This window comes from Piliocolobus tephrosceles, chromosome 8 (assembly GCF_002776525.5).
Source record: "Piliocolobus tephrosceles isolate RC106 chromosome 8, ASM277652v3, whole genome shotgun sequence".
NCBI classification, from domain to species: Eukaryota; Metazoa; Chordata; class Mammalia; order Primates; family Cercopithecidae; genus Piliocolobus; species Piliocolobus tephrosceles.
Window position 1 is genome coordinate 139,581,057 of NC_045441.1, and position 16,526 is coordinate 139,597,582.

The window sequence follows — 16,526 nt, forward strand, 5'->3', positions numbered from 1 at the left end:
CTAGTGCAGGGCGGAGTCCTCACGGAGGCGTGAAATTGGTTTGGAGCAAACACATTACGAAAAGCAATTACCAGGGAGAGGTTCTGGGCCCGCGGGACCAACAGCCAGGAGGCTGGGGAGGAAGCGCCCTGGCTCGCAAGAATCTGAATGTCTAACCCCAGTGAGGACCCTCCTGACATTGTCCCGCTAAGGGACAGTATGTGAAGTTGTGCACAGCCCCTTCACAGCCACCACTCCACATCGCCTTTCTTCCCTTCTCCGTCCTTAAAAAGGCGTCCCATGATCGCAGGCTCTCCAGATGTGGCCAGAAATCCTCCCCCGTCTTCCTATCACTTTAGAGGAGGGTCCTTCTTCTGGGACGCCCTCCCAGATCTCAACCCCATTCCTCGCCCTCCTCTTCACGCCTCCAGCTCCTGCTCCCACATTTATCTTACATTCATCCTATTGCCCTTTGTATTCTAACTGGTTGTTCACATGCTTGTTTCTCACACTAGACTGAAGATTCACTGAGGGCAGGAGCGTGTCTCGTTCCCAGCATGGCATGAAGCACCTAAAACCTGGGGACCCGGAAGCACACAGTGAACCAAGTGGATGCGATCGAATAGAATTTCCATCAAAATCTACCAGCAGGACTCTCTCGGGCAAGTCATCCCGGGAGTCGGGATTCCCTGGGAGCAGAGCTCCAAACTCTTTCCTGCGCCAGCGAGCCCGCACTTGCATGACCTGCGCTCCACTTGGGCCCAGATCCCCGTGCCCAGGCCACAGCCTCTGAGATGGTTCCTAGGCGGCTCCAGTGCCGTCTCCCCAACAACGGCCTTCTGCTTCCCGTTCCTTTCTCGTCTTCCCCACCTTAGCATCTGGCGCCACCTTCCGACCAGGAGTCCAAGCCAAAAACCTGCGAGTCCTCCCAGGCAGCGCTTTTCTGCAGCCCCTCCACATCCCCCCAGCAGCGGCCCCCCAGTTCTCCCCAGGGATTCCGAATCTCGCCCGCTGCAACTGCCTCTGGCCTGGACCGCCGCAGGTGCCCCCCGACCCACGTCCGCAGCCAGGGCGGTCCGTCCTGCCACTCCTGCTGATCTGCTCTACTCAGGTCTCTAAATGTCACCTCCTCAGAGAGCAAGTTTCCCTCCCTGTCACCCGATCTGAAATAGTTCGCACCGCCAACCCCCAGTCCCGGGCTCGGCAGCACCTGCCGCTTCCTCCTGTACGCCGCGCTCCGGCCACCCTGTGCACGCGGACCCTGGTGGGGCCTGGAGGGCAGGCCTTGCCCCCGGTGCAGCGGTGCCTGAACGCAGCAGGCCCTGGAACGGCTACAGAACAAACCAGAGAGCACTAGGTCGTCCCCCGGGACCCAGACCCGAGCCGAGGTCTCCACAGGCGCCCCGCAGGCCCTCAACAGCAGTGGGCCTCGCGCACCAGGTTCCCGCGCACGCCTTGGGGCAGCTGCTTCCTGCCCGCGAGGTGGGGTCTGTGCGGTCGGGATCCGCCTGGGGTTTCCACAGCGCGGAGCCTCCACCGCTTGCCCACCGCACCCGCGTCCCCGAGCCGCGCGCCAGCACCTGAAGCCAGACAGACCGCTCAGCCCAAGGTCCGTGAGGCCAGGGTGAGAATCCGGGCCCTCTCACTTCCTCTGCGCTTCTCCTCAGCCGCTTCCCAACGCCTAACCGGACTTCCGGCCCTGGTCAGCGTGGCCTAAAGCCTCGCGCCCTCCAGGCCCCGCCCCCGGCCGCCTCGCGCCCTCCAGGCCCACCCCCTGTCTCTTCGCGCCCTCCCGGCCCCGCCCTTCGTCGCCTAGCTCGTGCCAGTTGGCGGGGAAGTCGCGAGCTCTAGCGCGTGCGCACTTTGCCGCCCGAGGGAACTCTGTCCAGCGACCCTTGACGTCAGAGATCACGGTGCACTTGACTGGCTGCCCTGTCCCGAGCACCTGCCCTCCGCCTGTGGTTGCAGGCTGCGGGGGCCTCTGGCAGGTTCTGAAAATCCTGATACTACAGTGACTCTCAGGGACTCTCCTCCCTCTCTTTTTACAGACGCAGAAACGTGAGCCCGGAGAGGTAAGAGACTTAAGGTTCCGCAAGTTAATGGCAGAGTTAAGACCAGAACCTGGGTCATGGAACTTTCAACTCAGCGCTCTTGCGGCCAGAACTAAATTTAAGGAAAGAGCACATAAAAGAGGCAGGAACCAGGCGTGCTTCTGGTCCTCCCTGACCTACCGTGTCAGGCAATAGGCAGAACTGGTTCTGTTTTTCTAAACCTGGGCCTTTGGCTCTCACCTGAGCCATGGCTACCCTCCGCGATGGGCCACCCCACATGCCCCTCCTTCCGGGTGGCTCTCCTGCCTCACCTTCCTACCCCAAGGGTTCCTGTGTCTTTCTGCCCAACTCTCTGCGCTGCCTCCCTGTGCACCCTCCACCTCCTTTAGGCCTTTTCTAACGCGTTGTCACCTGGTGGTCATTCTGTCATTTCATGGAGCTGACAAGCCTGGGACCTCTTAGCAGCTGGCTGATGCCAAAGGGGAAGGTGATGCAGCTGGCACCGTGGGGCAGGCAGGGAGCCCCTATCAGTCCGCCCATCCTGACTCCCCGGCAAGGGAGCAGGTTCAGAGGAAGGTCTGCTGGAGACAGTACCAAAACAGACCTGAAGATTTTTAATGCACATACAGGGTTTGCACAGGCTAGAAGGGGGCCCCAGGAGAGCCCCGACAGGAGTGTGTCTTCATCAGACATCATCTGGCGGCCGCTGTCAGTCCACTTCTCTGCATTGAGAATTGCAGCATCCACACCTGCCTGCGTAGCTGGGCCTCCTGCTGCTAGGCTACCTGGCCTGAGTTAGTGCAGAGGTGCGCCCTCTGTAGGCTGGGGCATCTGCTTTCAGGCCCTCTCAAAAGGCCGTGGACATCTGGAAGGAGAGGTTTGGATTCAGAGGCTTCTGGTGGTTCGGGGACAGGCCGGTTCCGGCCAAGGCCTTCCCCAATGCTTCTCTTGCCTTCCACCCATCCCTGGACCCCAAGCAGCTGTTACTGCTCACAGATCCCAGGGCTCACCTAGTAGAGCACGCCCTCAAAATCCAGCTGCAGGTAGCGGAGCAGGCGCGGTGGCAGGGGGAGGCGGGGCAGTGCGTGGGGCAGGCTGCCCTCCAGGTGGGAGCGGAGCGCACAGCGGCTCAGATGCTGCAGCGACCTGGGCTGCCTCACCAAGGCGAAGAGGGAGGAGTAGAAACGCTGATGTTTCTGGGGGCAGAACAAGGGGCTCAGTGAGGGGCAGCCTCAGACAGGTGGCGCCGGCTCCTCCTCACAGGGTAGGCAGGTGAGGGAGGGGTGGGGCATCTACCGGAAGGAACCTCTTAGAAACAATGAATGTTTGAGTGTTCACTCTGCAAGTTCTCTCTTCTGGGACATGAGTGCATCTTTGGATGCTTTCTATGGGGGGCTGCAGTTTAGCGGGTGGGAGTCTTGGGGCCAGGATGAGAGGCTCTATGTTCAGGGCTTTGGAATCTGACCTGCAGAGTTTCAGGAGGCACCAGGCCCACAGCCTCCTCCGGAAGCTGCACAACACTGTAGGTGTTCATCAGGACCTCGATGGTCTGAGGGCACGTGCTCCAGCGCTCCAGCACCTGCGGGAGGCAAAGACGTGTTGGGTCGCCAGTCAGTCCACACAGAGTGACCAGACAGCTCCAGAATCGTTGTTGTGGGTTGAACTTTGTTCCCCAAAAGATATATTGAAGACCTAACCCCCTGTACCTATGAATGGGATCTTAATTGGAAATAGGGTCTTTGCAAACGTAATCAGGTTAAAATGAGGTCATTACAGTGGGCCCTATTCAATATGACTGGTGTTCTTATAAGAAGAGAAAACAGAGGCACAGACATGGACACAGACATGTGACAACAAAAGCAGACAGTGGAGTGACACGTGTACAAGTCAAAGGACACCAAGGATTGTGGGAAACCACTGGAAGCTACAAGTGCGCCATGGAACAGATTCTCCCTCAGAGGCTTCAGAAGGAGCCAGCCCTGCCTACACCTGCATTTCAAACTTCCAGCCTCCACCGCTGTAAGGGAACTCCATTTCTGTTGCTTTAAGCTATCCAGTTTGTGGTACTTTGTTTGATCCAGGAAGCCAATACAGCAGCTAACCTTTCTATTGTGCATAACTCAGGCCAGATGATTTTTCTAGCGCTTTACATGTATGAACTCTTCACTGTTGTCCCTGCAAGGGATGGACTGTTAATATCCCTATGTTATTATCCCATTTCCTTCACTACAGCCAAGGGAAACTGAGGGACAGAGAAGTTAATTAACTTGCCCAAGTTGTGGTTCCCACAGTCCAGGCCTGGAAGTGTGGCCCACTTGCCCTTAACCATACCATCATCCTGCTCTCCTCTCTACCTCTACAAGGTTCTGGGCTGGGTTTTCTGCTGGCTGGAAGGAGTCCCTGACCTGTGGGTGGAGCTCCTGAGCAGATAAAAAGATCACAGAATCCATACAATGCCAAGTGTGGGTAGAGACACCTGCAAGAGCGGGCCAGGGAGTGGGGTGGGGCTGGGTGGGGGACTCACAGAGGGAGGACTGGGCTCTGGAGGCAAGGGAACCCCAGAGCCAGGAGGGTATTCAGGGAGAAGGGACAAGGCAACCAGAGGCCGATGGACTGCCTGCAAGAGCAGGAGAGGATTTGATAGGAGCAGGAGTGGAATCTAGTTGGAGCCAGATTTATGCTTTCATTGGTTCATTTGGCAAATATTTATTGAGGGCCTACTATGTGCCAAGCACTTCAAATTCAGCAGTGGGGAAAATAAAGTCCTCGTCATCCAAGAGCTTCTATTTCAGAAAGAAAGCATAATAAACACAGAAGTCATCACTCACAGATCTGCTGCTGCAATGAAAAATAAGAAGGGGCCGGGCACAGTGGCTCATGCCTGTAATCCCAGCACTTTGGGAGGCCAAGGTGGATGGATCACTTGAGGTCAGCAATTTGAGACCAGCCTGGCCAACATGGTGAAACCCCATCTCTACCAAAAATACAAAAATTAGCCAGGCAGTAGTGGCGGGCACCTGTAATCCCAGCTATTCGGGAGGCTAAGGCAGGAGAATCTCTTGAGCCTGGGAGGCAGAGGTTGCAGTGAGCCAGAATCGTGCCACTGCACGTGTGGGCGACAGAGTGAGACCTTGTCTCAAAAAAAAAAAAAAAAAAAAAAAAAAAGGAGCAGGGGACTGAGTATGGTTGGGAGGGCACTGTCCTAGATGGAGTGGTCAAGAAAGGTCTCTGAGGTGGTGGTCCAATGCAGCAAGTGGGCAAGCCATGCAGTGGAGCAGCCTGTGGACAGACCGTCCACGTGGTCAGAAAAGTGGCCTGACACGGGCACCATGACTCCTGCTTGTGCCTGAACTTGGTACCTAAAGCAGATTCGTGCCTCCTCCACTGCACTCCACTCTCACTACATCTCTACAGGTGATGGCCACAGAGCCTTTTAAGATCTGCAAACATGTAAGTACTCTCTTTCGGGCAGTATCTCACACACAACCTACACGTGGCCAAACACACAATTGCATCTAACAGTGGGGGTTTAACAGCCTCTGTCTGCAAGGAGAGGAGACCGTTCTGTCTGTCAGATGGCAGTAGCGATGAGCAGCGGGAGCAGGAGACCTGGTCTTCCAGGGGTCCCTGGAGAAAGCATGTTACACACCTGGGCCCTCTGCTTCTAGCCCTGCATCTGAGCGGTGCTCACCAGTCTGTCCCGGGAGGCCTCTTTTCCTCACTCCTCCGAGCTAGGGAAGAGCAGGCTGGTTCTCTCCAACTCTCCTCTCCACTTCCCCCTCAGGCCCATCTCTGTCCTTCCTGGCCCATGTTGATCCCCACCTTTGCACTGGGCTCAATCAGCTCTCTGTGCCTGAAATACCTGTCTCTTCCTCCTCCTTCCCTTCAAAACTGCCCATCCCAGTCCCGCCTCCTCCAGGAAGCCTGTGCGGCTACACCAACCTGCTTTGCACTCCCGTGTCCAATGATACCCTCATTGGGATGATGCCAAGAAGCTTTCCAAGTGCTTTCTCATACATTACATAACGAGAACAACACTAGCTAACAAGTGTTAAGCACTAGGCTTGATGTGTATTAACCCTTCTCACACTAACCCTATGAAGAAGGCATAGTGTCATATCCCTATGTTACAGATGACAAAACTGAGGCCTAGGGAGATTCAGCAACTTGCCGAAGGCCACACAGGTAGTGTGTCTGGCTCCAGAGCCTACACTCCTAGTCACCACTGACCTCAGAGGTTGCTGGGAGGACTGAGAAACTCCTGTAACAGGAAATACAGCTTAGAACAGTGCCTGCTGTGTAGTCAAGGCTGTGCTTGCTCCGACTCTTCCCCAGTGCTCTCCTACAGTTTTCCATCCTGTTAGGGAGAGGCTGTATCACATGCAGTGACTTGCCTACAGCCACACGAACAAGCATCAAAGTCGCATCCTGGATCCAGGTCCCCTGAGCACCAAGTCCAAAGTGGTGGCTCCTAGAGAACCGGCTGGGGCTGGCGTTTCATCATAGATGGGTGGTGGAGGCTTCTGTGCAGGGAGGACAGAAAGCCCTCAGCTGGCAGGGCTGCAGATCATGGAAAGGGACAAATGGGGTACTTTGCTCTGCCAGCCCCTTTGGTCCCAGAGACAGGCTGAGGGGTGGAGCAGGGCTGTGGGGTCCCAGGAAACCCTTTTGCTGTGCCGGGCCCTCCTCCCGCCCCTGCCTGCTGGAGAAATCATTAGCTGTCAGAGCTGCCGTCAGATTACAGGGAATTACTTGTCTCCTAATTATCTAGTGTTAATAGGAGATTAATTAGTGTTAATTGTTGATTTTCTTGTATTTTCCCAAAGGGGAGACCAATCTGCCGAACTCTTGGGCTGTTTAATTATTTGGTCTTGCTTAGGAATCCAGACAGATGCTTCTAGGTTTGTGAGCAAAGGGGAGAGGCTGGGATAGCAGGTGGTCCCCGGACAGGCAAGGCTGGGTGGGACAAGACTCTGGGCTGGGCCAGAGGGGACCTGCCTACTTAGAGGGTGGTTTCAGTTCTGACCCATCTCCTCTGAGAACGGATGTCCCCATTCCCAGACCCAGGGCTCTTCATGAGATTATCTACGCTCCTCCAGACACGACACAGCATGGGGCAAGGCCCCCTCTCAGGGAATCAGTAGCACAGGTCTTCAAGTTGAACCTACTTAGGGGAAATTAAGATAAAGTAGGATATAAATTGAAATTGACAGTGAAAGGCATGTTCACAGGTGCCAGGACAGTGGCAGCTGTTCTGGGGGCTGTGGGTCCTACTAGATTCTCAGAAAGTGGGACCATGTCCATTTTCAGACATTCAGGGGACCTTGAGGCTCCTGAAACAGGCTCACCCCCTTCCCTTGGGGAGCCTCACCTGCGTCTGTCACTGAACTGATCCCACTGCTTGTGGGAGCTTCCTCAAATGCTATTTTCAGCAGTTCGTTGTGCTGATGAAGACCCTTAAACAATGCCCACCACCCACGTCAACCCTGACTCCTTCTGTCTTTTTGGATCCTTTATCATCTGGCCCCACTGCCCCCAGTCCACCTTTATCACACATGCACAGTATATACGTGCACATATGTGCATGAACACATGGATACACACGCACACCATGTGAACACAGGCACACACACACATTTCCCGCTGATCTGTGTCTTCACCTTGACCCCTATTTGGGCTTTGCTTACATGCTGAATGAAAGACAGACAGAAGGAACAAATCTATGTGCACAGGCCACATTCCAAAGCAAACCGAAGCACAGGCCTAGGTCTCCCTGTCCCCTCACCATGGTGGCCCTCCTGCTGCCTGCAGCCCCCATACCTTGGGGAGGGCCCCTGGCCAGACACGGACGGCACCGTGGTTGAGCAGAGCCCGAACTACGTGCTCGGGGCTCTGGGCCAGGGCTGCAGCTGGGCCCTGCAGAGCACAGTGCAGGGGCGTGTGTCCCCCATAGTCCATGGCGTTGGCGCTGACGCCACAGGACAGGAGCAGCTCCACGACAGCTGCATGGCCACGGCGACAGGCCAGGTGCAGGGGTCGATGCTTGTCCCGGTCGGCAGCATCAGCGTCTGCTCCAGCTGAAAGCAGCAAGCTGCACAGCTGCAGGCAGCGGGCTGTGGTGGCCTTGGCATCAGCGGTGGACTGACAGTGGATGTCACAGGCAGCCAGCAGTGGGGTCCAGCCTTCAGCATCGCGGGCATCAGGACATGCCCCCCGTCTTAGAAGCAGATCTGCCAGCTCCACATGGCCAAGCCGGGCAGCCACATGCAAAGGGGTCTCCTCTTCCTCCTCGGACCGACCATCCACTCTTGCTCCAAACCTCAGGAGCAGCTCCGCACACCTATTAGGGGGGAGATGGTGGTGGGGAGGAAAGCAGGCACAGAGCCCCAGCAAGAACACACTTGGGTAGCTCTTTGTTCTGTCTCCCCGCACCCACCCTCCATCCTGCCCGTCACTGGTCATCCCGGCACCATTCTGCAATATCAACAGTCCTCTTCTTTTTTTTTTGGAGACTGAGTCTTGTTCTATTGCCCAGGCAGAAGGGCAGTGGCGCGATCTCAGCTCACTGCAACCTCTGCCTCCCAGGTTCATGCCATTCTCCTGCCTCAGCCTCCAGAGTAGCTGGGATTACAGGCGGCCCCCACCATGCTCGGCTAGTTTTTTGTGTATTTAGTAGAGATAGGGTTTCACCATGTTTGCCAGGCTGGTCTTGAACTCCTGACCTCAAGTGATCCACCTGCCTTGGCCTCCCAAAGTGCTGGATTATAGGCATGAGCCACTGTGCCCAGCCAACAGTGTCCTTCTTTAACATCCAAATACTTTTTGTTGGGATAATCCACTAAATCATCCGTGAGAATAAACGTCACCAGCAGTTATCACATGAGCGGTTAGAACAGGCGCCTGCTAAGGGTTTTACATGTAGTAGCTAATTTCATCCTCACTACATTCCCTTGGTAGGCTTTCTTTGGACACTTATGCCACAAAGGAGGAAACTGAGATCTGAGGATCTCATGCAAGTTGATATGGCTGGTAGGGGGAGGGCTGCTGTTTGGGTCCAGGGGCAGCAGGACCATTGGGGGCCTCTGCATGCTGGGACTAGAGGAGGAAGGGATCGTGGAGGCTGGCAGTGGGTGCACATGGAAATGGGGCAGTGGGACAAAGAACAAGACTGATTGGCTGGGTGTGGTGGCTCATGCCTATAATCCCAGCACTTTGGGAGGCCAAGGTGGGCGGATCATCTGAGGTCAGGAGTTTCAGACCAGCCTGGCCAACATGGTGAAACTCTGTCTCTACTAAAGATACAAAAATTAGCCAGGTGCGGTGGTGGATGTCTGTAATCCCAGCTACTTGGGAGGCTGAGACAGGAGAATTGCTTGAACCCAGGAGGCAGAGACTGCAGTGAGCTGAGATCATGCCACTACACTCCAGCCTGGGTGACACAGTGAACCTCCTTCTCAAAATGGAAAAATAAAAAATAAAAAAGACTGAAATTGGCCAACTGGATTTACTCCAAGATGGCAAGAAGCACAGGGAGTCACAGCAATGTGTGTACCTCACTTCAAGGCTAACAGGACTTGGCCTCTCTGAGCTCCAGTTCCCTCCTGTGTAGAATTCGGATAATTATAACAGCTTCATCTTCCAAGGTGACTGTGAGCAGCACGTGAGACAACCCCCGAACACCTGCCATTGTAAGAGCTCAAAATGGCAGGGGGAGTGGGAGGTATAGAGGGTGATGGATTGTGGGGGCTCACTTCATTATCCTGTCTGCCTTTCTATACGTTTAAACGTCTCCATAATAATTTTAAAATACATTTGTTTCCTCACAAAGGAAGGAAGGATTATCCCTGGGTGTGATCTCAGGGAGGCTGGTGGGAACATGGTCAGAAATAAAAATGTGGGATCCTTCACTATCCAGTGGTAGCCACTAGCCACAGGTGGCTATCAAGTTCTTGAAATGTGGCTAATCCTAACTGAGACGTGCTGTGTTATATGCACGCCTTTTCTCCTCCTCTTCCTCCTCCTCCTCCTCCTTCTTCTTCAGAGCCGGCTAGGGGCAGTGGAGAATCACTTTAGCCCAGGAGTTCAAGACTATCCTGGGCAACAAAGTGAGACCCATCTCCACAAAAAATTAGCTGGGAATGGTGGCGTGGGCCTGTAGTAGTCCCATCTACTCTGTAGGCTGAGGCAAGAGGATTGTTTGAGCCCGGTAGTTTGAGACTGCAGTGAGCTATGAACACACCACTGCAAATCCAGACTGGGTGACTGAGAGAAAGACCCTCTCTCTCTCTCTCTCTCTTTTTTTCTTTTGAGATGAGGTCTCTTTCTGTTGCCCAGGCTGGAGTACAGTGGCATGATCTCCAGTCACTGCAACCTCCGCCTCACAGGCTCAAGTGATCCTCCTACCTCAGCCTCCTGAGTAGCTGAGATTACAGGTGTGCACCACCACGCCTGGCTGATTTTTGTTTGTTTGTTTGTTTGTTTGAGATGGAGTTTCCCTCTTTTGCCCAGGCTGGAGTGCAGTGGCACGATCTTGGCTCACTAAAACCTCCACTTCCTGGGTTCAAGCGATTCTCCTGCCTCAGCCTCCTGAGTAGCTGGGATTACAGGTGCCCGCCACCATGTCCAGCTAATTTTTGTATTTTTAGTAGAGACAGTTTCACCATGTTGGCCAGGCTGGTCTCGAACTCTGACCTCAGGTGATCCATCCGGCTCAGCTTCCCAAAGTGCTGGGATTATAGACATGGGCCACTGCGCCCGGCCTCAATTTTATATTGATTACATGTCAACATGATAACACTTTGGATTTGTTGTGTTAAATAAAATATAATAAATTTAACCTGCTTCACAGATATTTGTACCCACATGTCCATAGCAACATTATTCGCAATAGCCAAAATGTGGAAGCAAACCAGGTGTCCCTCAGTGGGTTAATGAATAAACAAAATGTGCTCCCCACATATAACGGAGTGTTATTTAGCCTTAGATAGGAAGGAAATTCTGAAACATGGGACAACATGGGTGAAGTCTGAGGACATCATGCTAAGTGGAATAAGCCAGTTACAAAAGGACAAATACTGCATGATTCCACTTATGTGAGGTCCCCAGAGTGTTCACATTCAGAGGCAGAAAGTAGAGTAGTGATTGCCAGGGTTTGGGAGAGAGGATGGGGTGGGTGGTTAGTGTTTGATGGGGATAGAATTTCAGTTTGGGAAGATGAGAAGGTTTGGAGATGGATGGTGGCAATGACTGAACCACAACACGAATGTGGCTTAATGCCATCGAACTGTACACTTAAAAATGGTTACAAAGGGCTGGGCATGGTGGCTTATGCCTGTAATCCCAGCACTTTGGGAGGCCGAGGCGGGCAGATCACGAGGTCAGGAGATCGAGACCATCCTGGCTAACATGGTGAAACCCCGTCTCTACTAAAAATACAAAACATTAGCTGGGCATGGTGGCGGGTGCCTGTAGTCCCAGCTACTTGGGAGGCTGAGGCAGGAGAATGGCGTGAACGTGGGAGGTGGAGCTTGCAGTGAGCTGAGATTGCGCCACTGCACTCCAGCCTGGGCGACAGAGCAAGACTGCGTCTCCAGAAAAAAATAAATAAATAAAAAATGATTACAAAGGTAAATTTCATGTATATTTTACCACCATTAAAAATTAATTTTACATATTTGTCTTTTTTGTGTATATGAGACAGTCTCACTTTTTCTCCCAGGCTAGAGTGCAGTGGTGCAATCTAATCTCCGCTTACTGCAACCTCCACCTCCCAGGTTTAAGCAATTCTCCTGCCTCAGCCTCCCAAGTAGCTGGAATTACAGGCGCCTGCCACCACGCCCAGCTAATTTTTGTATTTTTAGTAGAGACAGGGTTTGGGCATGTTGGCCAGGCTGGTCTCAGACTCCTGGCCTCAAGTGAGCCACCTGCCTCAGCCTCCCAAAGTGCTGGAATTACAGGGGTGAGCCACCGTGCCTGGCCATTTGTCATTTTTTGATGGGGTTGCTAGAACATTCTAAATTGCATATGTGGCTCACATTAGGTTTCCACTGGGCCACGCTAGTAAAGAACACATCTTCAACCATAGTATGAGGAAGTCTGTGGAATCCTCTAGAGGCTGATGAGACTAACAAGGAGAGGGTCCATGAAAGGAGAACCTCAGGGTCAATAATTTGGCACCTTTCCCATGCAAGAGACAAGATCCGCAGGTGTGCAGTTGGCAGAGAGGGCCTCTACAGGATGCAGAGTTAGTTCACAAAATTGTAATTGGGATCCCATCCTCTAGCATTGCTTACACATGGGGTGCAGTTATTTATGTCACTGCAAAGGACTATTCCCTACAATAAATGATACATTGGCACATTTGGGTATATTCATCAGTTTCTTGGGAGTTTAGTTAGTGAGAGTCCATTGAGCCCATGATCTGAGGGTGCCCTACCAATATGGAGATTCTAGACCTGTTATGGAGAACCAGACCCTGCCCAGAGGGACACAGGCAGGTCCTCACTGGGGCCACCATCCTCTACTCCCTGTCTGGATCATTGGACAGTAAGCTCCCTGAGGGCAGGGCCTCAGGGACTTAGTTGCTGTTGTACTTAGCACAGTGCCTGGAACAAAGGATAAGCTCAGAGTGTCTTTAAAAACTTTAAGCAACACCACCTCCCCATAGTGGAGCCAGGCAATTTCCCAATGCAGCCCATGCAACTGCACCCCTGCCACAGTCTCCATCCATCCCTGGGAGACCAGAAAACTGTCGAAAGTCCAGGCCACTCCAAAGTTCATGGGGTCAATGGGTGGATGGCTTGGGAAGTAATTGCACCCTGACCCATGCCCCAAGCCTGGACTGCTCTGCCCCATGTCCCTGACATTTTCCCCTATCCTCCCTGAGAAGGCCTCTTTGCTTCCCTTCAGAGTGGAACTGGGGGTTGGGGTGAGGGGTCACTCACTCAAGGGTGCCAGGCCCCCGGCAGAGATGCAGGGGGCGTTTCCCATCCTGGTCAGCGATGTTGGGGTCGGCTCCTGCCACCAGCAGCACATGAACACAGGCAGCGTGGCCTGCAGCACAGGCCTCGTGCAGGGCGGTGCGGCCCCCAGGGGCACTGTCTGGCCTTGCTCGCCGCCTCAGCAGCAGCCGCAGGACTTCGGTGTGGCCACGGCTGGCCGCCACATGCAGTGGGGTGGTCAGCTCCTCTTCGTATGTCAGAGACCACAGTCCTAGGGAGGGGAGATGTGGGTCTCAGATCCCAGGGAAGGCAAAGACCTTCCAGCCAATGGGGTGAGGTGGGCAGAGGCAGGAAGAGGGAGCCCGGAGCTCCATCTGAATCCTCCCCTCTCTCCCGCTGAGACCCCCCAGGGCCCCGGCCCGTACTCAGAGCACGGATGTTGAAGCGGAAATCCCTCCATCGCTCTGGGTCGCTGGTATCAAAGACGGAATCAGGAGCCAGGCCGGTACTGGAATCCGCGAGGATGCGGGAGACGCAGCCCTCGTCCCCAGCCAGCACTGCCTGCCAGAAGGCAAGGGCAGGTCCTGAGGCCGTGCGGGTGACGATGGGTCCCAGGCCAGACTTGGGGTGTTCCTCAGACCCTCTACTGGGCTTCTCCACCAGCCTGGCACAGAGGGGGTGTCTGTCATCGAGGGGCTCTCCCTGCCCCTTGCACTCTTCTGGAGTCCAACTCATGAGCATGTGGGCGGGGAGAGGGGAGTGGGGAGGAGGAGAGGTATATACCAAAGGCAGAGAGAGAGAGAGCGGGAGGGAAATACAGACGGAGGCAGAAGGCCCCTGTGTCCCACACTCTGAGCCTGACCTGGCCACGCATCCAGCAGGAGCTATTCTGGGCTCCGCATGACTGTGTTCCTGGGCCAAGGTTTAGGCTATTGGGCAAGCTTCGAGGTTGGGGAGAAAGAGCTGGGGGCTTCTCCTGTCTCTCAAGCCCTTAGGTCCTCTATGGCCGAGGCAGTCAGCCCAGCCCCCCAGGTTCTCAGCACCCCCCAGATGCCCCTCACCCCTCTGGTGGCTGCTCCAGCGAGGCTCTGCGGCCCGGCTCTCCAGCAGCAGGTCGGCTGTGCTGTGCGGGGGGAACAGCTCCTGCAACCTTGCCAGGTCCCCGGTGTAGAGGGCATTCTGCAGGGCCATGTCTTGACACAGCAGTGGTGATGGCCGAGGGGTCTCCCAGGCTGGGCGGGAGTGGGGCCTCCAGACCCGGCAGGCAGGGGCAGAGGTAAGGCACCCCAGATGGTGTCCCCAGTGGGGATAGGAGCTCTTTCCCCAGGGCATGGCTTATTCTGGGAGGGCCAAAGCAGCAGGACTCCCAGCGATGTTGCTGGTGGACTAGGCAGGTGGGTGCTGGGCCCGAGCTGGGTGGAGCCCAGCATGGGAGGCACAGGGGAGCACAACATTAGGCCAAGCCATAAATAGCCCTGATTGGCCCAGCTGTCAGGCAGGGTGGGGGAATGAGGGAGGGGCAGGAGAACAAGCGAGGCCTGAGCCCTCCAACTCTGAGCTTCACTCCAGGGCTGTATGACCTCAGGGTGGAAAGGACCACCCCGACCATGCTGCCCAGTCTGTCATCTCGGCATTAGAGGGAAGCGGATTTCCCAGGATCACAGAGAGCTTGCCGTGGAGCCAGGACGGGAACCCAGGACCTCAAGCTCTTTCTTGTTTTTCCTCTGTTTCACCAAATCGGCCTCCAGCTGCCTGGGCTCTGATCCCACTGGGAAGGCCTGTGGGTGCCAGGTATTTCCTGCCCTTCCAAATGTCATCTGTTAGCCCTGCACCTTCCCACTCCCAAACCAAGGAACGAGTTCACAGGAGTGACAGGGATTGCCCTCGCTGTGGGAGGCACCCCTCAGGAGACTCCTAAAGATAGACATGTGCTTTGGTAACACAGCGTAACCCACAGGCAGCCACACAAACTCCCCATGCCTGCCCTTGATGCCAACCCCCCATCTCCCTGGATGACTTTGGGTGGCATCTCTCCCCTGCCGTGGTTACCTGGGGTGTTCGCTAGAGAGTGAGAAAGGAGAAATGTCTCTGTCTACTCAGGCACTGACTTTTGTTTGGGGGCCGGGTGGATCAAAAGGAAAAAAAAAGAGAAAGAAGATGAGAAACCAAGCCCTGGGGCTCAGCTCTGACCCACCACTGCCCACCGTGGGCTTAGGGTGCTCCAGCCCCAGTGGTCTTGCCCCCTTTGGCTCACACTGGCTTAAAAATTTTTTTTAATCAATTGCTTTTTTAAAAGTTTCATTTTTAATTGACAAATAATTGTATATATTTATGGGGCTATAATATTTTGATACATGTATATAATGTGTAATCATATCAGGGTAATTATCACATCTATCAAATGATATTTACCATTTCTTTGTGGTCAGAACATTTAAAATCCTCTTTTAGCTATTTTGAAATATACATCATTATTCACTACAGTCACCTTGCTATGCAATAGAACACCTGAACTTATCCTATCTACCTGTAACATCATACCCACTGACCAATGTCTCTCCTTTCCCTGTCCACCTCCCCTGAGCCCCCAGCCTCTGGGAATCAGCATTCTACTCTTCTATGAGTTTGACTTTTTAAGATTCCAATAAGCAAGATCATGCGGTATTTGTCTTTCTGCACCTGGCTTATTTCACTTAGCACAATGTCCTCCAGATACATTGCATTTGAAAATCCATTCATCCATTGATGGACAACAGTTGTTTCCACGTTTCGGTGATTGTGAGTAGTGCTGCAGTGGATGTGGGGGTGCAGACATCTCTTCTTCATGCTGATTTCAATTCCTTTCGGTATATACCCAGTAGTGGGATTGCTGAATCATAAGGTAATTCTATTTTTAGTTTTTTGAGGAACCTTCATTCTATTTTTCAAAATGGTACTAATTTACAACACCACCAACAGTGCAGAGTCCCCTTTTCTCCATATCCTTGCCAACACTTATCTTTCAGTTTTCTATAATAGCCCGTCTAACAGGTGTGAGATAATATCTCATTGTTTTTGATTCACATTTCTCTGATGATTAGTGCTGTTGAACGTATTTTCAGATATCTGTTGGCCATTTGTATGTCTTCTTTCGAGAAATGTCTGTTCAAGTCCTTTGTTCATTTTTTAATAGGGTTTTTTTTTGTTATTATTTAGTAGTTTGAGTTCCTTGTGCATTTTGGATATTCGCCCCTTATCCGATGTTTGATTTGCACATATTTTTCCCAGTCTGTGGATTGTCTCTTCACTCTGTCATTTCCTTTGCTGTGCAGGGACCTTTTAGTTTGGTACAATCCCATTTGTCTGTTTTTGCTTTCATTGTCTGTGCTTTCGGGTTCATATCCAAGAAATCTCTGCCCAGACCAACATCATGGAGATTTCCCCTATGTTTTCTTCTAGGGGTTTTGTAGTTTCAGCTCTCCTGTTTTCTCTTACTACCTGTGGACACACCTTGGCCTTCATCCACACACTGTGTACATGGTCCACGGGTCCGCCTCTTCCGAGAGAACACTCCGGG

General features: G+C 53.5%; 1 protein-coding gene across 3 annotated transcripts; it reads right to left on the reverse strand.

The window, feature by feature from the left end:
* Window positions 1-2,628: 2,628 nt before the first annotated feature.
* On the reverse strand, window positions 2,629-14,412 carry ASB10 (ankyrin repeat and SOCS box containing 10). 3 transcript variants are annotated; one of them, XM_023225519.1, is made up of 6 exons: window positions 14,032-14,412; window positions 12,974-13,241; window positions 7,851-8,370; window positions 3,496-3,609; window positions 3,041-3,226; window positions 2,629-2,895 (listed from the first exon to the last, which is right to left on the reverse strand). In XM_023225519.1, the coding sequence occupies exons 1-5, from the start codon at window positions 14,300-14,302 to the stop codon at window positions 3,041-3,043; spliced, it is 1,359 nt and encodes a 452-aa protein (XP_023081287.1). In that variant the 5' UTR covers window positions 14,303-14,412; the 3' UTR covers window positions 2,629-2,895. The 3 variants fall into 3 exon arrangements, with proteins under 3 accessions (XP_023081287.1, XP_023081286.1, XP_023081288.1); XM_023225518.2 differs by lacking the exon at window positions 14,032-14,412 and adding an exon at window positions 13,396-13,838; XM_023225520.1 differs by lacking the exons at window positions 3,496-3,609; window positions 14,032-14,412 and adding an exon at window positions 13,396-13,970.
* Window positions 14,413-16,526: the final 2,114 nt, after the last annotated feature.